This window comes from Pollicipes pollicipes, unplaced genomic scaffold, assembly GCF_011947565.3.
Source record: "Pollicipes pollicipes isolate AB1234 unplaced genomic scaffold, Ppol_2.1 Scaffold_7261;HRSCAF=8764_pilon_pilon_pilon, whole genome shotgun sequence".
Classification (NCBI taxonomy): domain Eukaryota; kingdom Metazoa; phylum Arthropoda; class Thecostraca; order Pollicipedomorpha; family Pollicipedidae; genus Pollicipes; species Pollicipes pollicipes.
In genome coordinates this window covers 24,383,605-24,389,062 of record NW_023597054.1, presented here as the reverse complement: position 1 = coordinate 24,389,062, position 5,458 = coordinate 24,383,605, and the positions used below count along the sequence as shown (strand labels likewise).

General features: G+C 62.5%; 1 protein-coding gene across 1 annotated transcript; it reads left to right on the top strand.

The window, feature by feature from the left end:
• The first annotated feature begins 4,407 nt into the window (after positions 1–4,407).
• Positions 4,408–5,426, top strand: LOC119111216 (nuclear factor interleukin-3-regulated protein-like). The gene has a single exon (XM_037235034.1). The coding sequence runs from the start codon at positions 5,028–5,030 to the stop codon at positions 5,424–5,426; it is 399 nt and encodes a 132-aa protein (XP_037090929.1). The 5' UTR covers positions 4,408–5,027.
• The last annotated feature ends 32 nt before the right edge of the window (positions 5,427–5,458 follow it).

Sequence of the window (5,458 nt, the reverse complement as noted above, 5' to 3'; positions counted from 1 at the left end):
TTGTAATAGTAACCAATGAGTACTTCTTTCTTTCCCTCCCCCCTCCCCCCCCCCCCCCTCCCTCCCTCGCTCCCTCTTTCTTTTTCTCTCTCTCTCTCTCCCTCTCCCTCCCTCCTCTCCCTCTCTCCCTCTCTCTCCCTTCCTCTCCTCCCTCCCTCCCTCCCTCTCTTTTTCTCTCTCCCTTCTCTCCCTCCCTCTCTCCCTCCCTCTTCTTTCCTTCTTCTTCTTTTCTCTCTCTCTCTCTCTTCTCTCTCTCTCTCTCTCTCTCTCTCTCTCTCTTTCTCTCTCTCTCTTGGATCGTAACATCGGCGTCGCCCTCTGCGGTAACAGCGTTCGCTGCGGGCCCATCGGATAATTTCTAAGCCAGTCTACGTCACTGTCGCACGCTGGCACTCACGCAGTGTGCCCCACCTACCCCATCTACGTGTAGCCTGGCCTACGGCTGGCTGCTAACATTGGACTTGCCGGAGCCCAAACCATGCCTTTGCCGCTAAACAAAATTGGACCCGTCGAAAAATAGTTTTATTTCAATATGTCAAAGACTGCTGGGTTAACGTTTTATCCATTTGGTATCTCTAAGCTGCTTTTCATTATCTCTAACGCTGTATAGCTGTAATAATTCGGCAGATGTGGCGTTAACACACCAAGCGCAAGGCGTGTATCGCATAACAAGACTTTCAGTATGTCATTGTTTTAGTCTATGTTTTCATGGTTTTAATGGTTTTAATGGCGTTACAACCAAAGACAGCTTGGAGAAGTTTAAAATTTCCAGTTGTCTTTTGTTTGTTGGGGTTGAGAAAACCTATCTTTAGAAGCACCAACTTCTACCAATCATATTACAAATAAGCAATAGCTTGTATTGGACTTATTGACTGCAATGCGCCGCGCTCACAGCTCACAGGTGAAAGTGTAATCCCTTGAAACTGGAGTTTTAGTAGAAACGATCATCTCAATTCGTCGTCAATCCGAGCTTCTTGGGTTTGGCTGATACCTCCACTTAAGTTTCTATCCGCCAGAGCCGAGCATGAATTTGGCAGGCATGCGCTCTATTTGCTCTCAAACCTCCCACAAGCCGTTGACCCAGCTTAGGCGGCGCACGAACTCAGATGTAAGCTTTTGAGGTCGGCTCAGCCCATCACGAACACTGCTGGAAGGCAGTATCTCCGCATGATAGGTTGTCGTTCAATGTGCCTCCAACTGGGTGGGTAACCTATCGGTTCTCACAATTCAGAACCCGTCACAGCACCAACTGTGTGCTAGTGCGAAAGGAACGGACCATCTGGCCACGGCCAGGGGTTACGAGCTGACAGTATCAGCGGGCCATTGCTGACGTCACGAGCTGACAGATCAGCCACAGCGCCCGATCGTCGGCTATTGGGGTATGCACTCCGGCACGTGAAATGTAACTATGTAGACTTGCGCACCTGCACTTGCACTTGCACTTGCTCACTGTGGACTGGAAAGTCAGGGGACTGGAGGGCGGAGTCTGTGGACTGGATGATCGGACGTGCGACAGAGCGAGGCCGATTCCTGATACGCAAGACTTCTGTACCGGCACTCGGTGGTGCTTGCTGCTGGAGTGGTGCCGGGCCTGAGACTACAGCCACTCGCCGGTACCAGGACATGCCGACTGCATTGCGAAAGACAGTACCAGTCACGGCACGATCCACGTTTCCGGTTCGGAATCTGGTTCACACGCATCGGCGTGGTGAGAGTACTAGACCTGCGCCAGGTCGACTCAGAGCAGCGTGGTGGCACAGGGCGGGTTCGGCGGCCGGAGCGGTGGACGCGTCGGAGGGGGCCCGCGTGGTGCCGCCTGCCGCCGCTTGGCCGCCTGACGCAACGGCCCGTGCGGCGGCCGCGGCCGTCCCCTGCCCCGCCGCCTGACCCCGCCGGCTTGTGCAACCCGATTGACGTCAGCGCCGAGCACAGAGCAGGCCGGGGTGCGCGGCGGAGGCGTCCCGCCGGCCCGGCGCCTCCTGGAGACGGTCTGCGGCCCGGCGGCGGCGCTGGCCCCGTGCGGCGAGGACCGCGGCGCCGGGCCCTCGCCGGCTCGCCGCGCGGGTGGCACCGAGAGCTGGCCTCAGGGTCGTGCCCGTCCGTCCGGAGCAGAGGCCGTCCAGGGCACGGCCAGGGACGGCCAGCGCCGGCGGTGCCCGCCCCGGGCGCCGGTGACGGCAGTTTGCAGCCGAGGAGAATCCCGTGGGCCGATCTTCGCACCGGCTGTCCGTAGCGTTCATGGCTTACGACTCCGGCGCGGCGGACCAGCGGGCGCCGCCTCAGCGCCTCGCGAGGTCTGAACAGCCGACATCGCCGGGACGCCGGGCCCGAGCGTTGACCGCGCCGGCCTTAGCTGTCGCACGGCGGCCAGTGCCCCGCCAGCCCAGTGAGACCGAGGTCGGTGTGACCTGAACACTGCAGTACGTCGCCAGCACCGGATATGGTGCACTTGAACGCCGTGCGCCATGGCCGCCTCATCTGGCACCGCTTCAAGAGACGCTTCCTGCCTCCGCGCCAGCCCTGCCAAGCACTGGCGCAATCTTCTATTGGATTGTTTCTTTCAGTGCCGGAAAATCTTGGCTCCGGTCGAATGCGGCTGTCGCCGTCCGTGCGTCTGACAGTCCCGAACGGCCGGCAGCTCGTTCAGTGCCGACGATCGATGACACCTCATGTTGCCATCACCTCTGCGGAGGTGGAGTTCATGTTTCGGCACGTTTTTGTCGCCCTCTCTGGATGCGTTTTCCGGAAGAGGGAACATATGATCGCATCTGCACTCACGTCCCAGTCACTGTTTTGGCTCGACGGCGGACCGGATGGACGGCCAGGAGGTACCTGGTACTGATGAGTCACAGCCTGCTCTTGGCCCAGGCCGCGGGAATATGCGACGGGCTTGTCCTACCATTCCGATGCGTGACTGGTGGAGCTACCGTGGGTCGGCCCGTCAAGGCCGAGGGGGACCGTTACGGCGGCCGGCCGGGAAGACCAGCGCACCTGGCCCGGCCCACTGGGATTGGGGCTGTCCCAGCCCCCGTAGCCGCCGCCGGGCAGCCGCCGACCGCTCGTCGCGCCGCTGACAGCGCAGGCAGCAAGTGGCACGACGTGACACGTCAGCTTGTAACACTTTCGGCCTGGGAAAGCAGCGGCTGTAGGTCCGGTGCGATCCAGCGACTCGGCTCAGGTGCCGGTCTCACCCGCGGCACGCACGCCGCCCTGAGTCCGGCGGCCGGTCCAGCCGCTTGGCCGTGCGCTGAGTCAGTCGCGTGGGTGTGGCTGGGCCCACAGCCGCCGCCTGACTCAGCGCGCCCCATGGAGGCCCGGTTGCATCATCTGGCGCGTACTCCGCCGCTGTCAGGCTGGGCGCCAAACGGACGGCAGCGCCCCGGCTGCTCGGCCGGAGCGGGTCGCCGCCGCCACCGGGCTCCGCCGCGCCAGGCGCCCGCTCCACTGTCACGGAGTCCGCGCCAGCTCGTGACGCACCGCCGTCACCGCGGCCGATCACGTGACTCACATCGGCCGGCCGCCGGGCTCGGGGCGGCCATCGCCGGAGCCGTGACCGGCCTCGTCCGCGGCGCCGCCGCCGGAGCCGCTTCGTGCCGTAACGCCGCCTGTTTGCCCTTGGAGCCTGTCAGTCCCGAAAATAGCCCGTGCGGCCGGCCGGCCGGACCGGCGCCGTTACGTAAGCGCGCCGGTCACGGCTGCTGCAGGGGCGGCGCGCGGCGGCCCGATGTCCAGCCATCGCTCGCCCGCAACGCAGCCGACGCAGCGGAGGTCGATTGGCGCCGCGGCGTGCTCACGTGTCCGGCGGCCTGCACACACGTGAGCGGATGGCCTCACGTGACGCGGGGGTGCCTGACCTTCCATGGTCGGCCGACGCGGCACGTGCTCCGCCCCACGCTGACCGTGGCAGACGTGTAGCCTGGCTAGTTCCGCTCTGGCCGGAAGGTTGCACTCTGTGAACTCCCGCCCGCGCCGCCCGCGACCTTTAGAGAAAGGCGCCGTGCTCTCGGAATACGTGCCGAGGGAGTTCCACAGCCGTCCGCTATTCCTGGATTGCCGTGGGCTCGGGTGGGGCGCCGGGCCGGAGCGGTGAACACGGTTGACGGCGCCGCTTCCGACGGTTGCATAACGCTGGCTGGCCTGAGCCCCTCTGGAGCCAGGCCGCCCCGGATCCCTCCCGATTACCAGATAGCGTCCACACTCATCACGCTGGCGCGTGATCTCTTCCCGTTTCTTTGTTTGGCACGAGTTGGACTTGGACCTGCGGACCCGATCGATACCTGCAGCGTCGCACAATGCTGCATGATGCAATGGCCGGTGACCAGTGGGTCAGCTCACCGGTGTGCCCGTCTCCCGCGGCCTCCTCGAGCTCACCTGTGCGCCCGTCTCCTGCCGCCGTCTCCGGCGCTTTGCCATCGGCGCAGGAGCGGCGCATAGCGCGTCGAATGCACGCGCGGAGCGTACCGCCGCGCGCTGGTACGCCGGTGCAGAGCGTGCCTTTTGCAGTCGGGTACGGAACACCTTGACGCCGCGGCTTGTTTACGTAACGGTGACGTCACGCGTCTGGCGGCGTTGGTGCAGTCCGGTGGGCCGATGTGGTCTATGACAGGGCTTCACATGGACATGCGGCGACGTCTCCGGCGCGGGCATCCGGAAATGATTCACCCCTACGATTATACTGCTCGTGTTTATGAGTCATTGTATTGCGACGCCACCGAGTCATTCGTGGCTTGCCTGGAACAAGGCATTGTGACTTGGGAACTTTTATTGCATTTGGTATTTCCGGAAGCACATTTAGTGCCTTACCACATAATCATCGGGTTTTCAGAGTATAACGTGACTGGTCACTCTGCGATCGACGTACAGTATGCAAGCACACGCCCCACACGACCGCTGGCGCACACCCGCATGGTACTCATGTCAACACGGAAAACCAGGCGAACAAAATCGACGCGGTGACGGCTGTCCCGGGGTGCGGTGATTTCGTTCACTAACATGCTTCTCTTTCTCTTCCAGGCCGTGCACCAGTGATGGTGACGGAGAACATGTACGGACCTATCCAATACGGTGACGTCAAGGTGCAGTACACCCCGGTGCCACCTGGCGGCGGCTATTACTACCCGCCAGTCGGCGTGCCAAAGACCGAAGACGAACCGCCGGCCGCGCCGCTAGAGGCGCTGCCGTCGCTGCGGCGGCAGGACGCAGCGGCCGGGAATCGCAGGCGGCGTGAGTTCACGCAGGACAGCCACAAAGATGACAGCTACTGGGACCGCCGGCGGCGCAACAACGAGGCGGCCAAGCGCAGCCGCGAGAAGCGCCGCTTCAACGACATGATCCTGGAGACGCGCGTGGCGAGCTCACCAAGGACAACTACCTGCTTCGCGCGCACGATCAACACCATCCGAGACAAGTTCGGCATCATCGTGTGAAACCACATTGAGGGAGCAGGTGTTGGCACAGC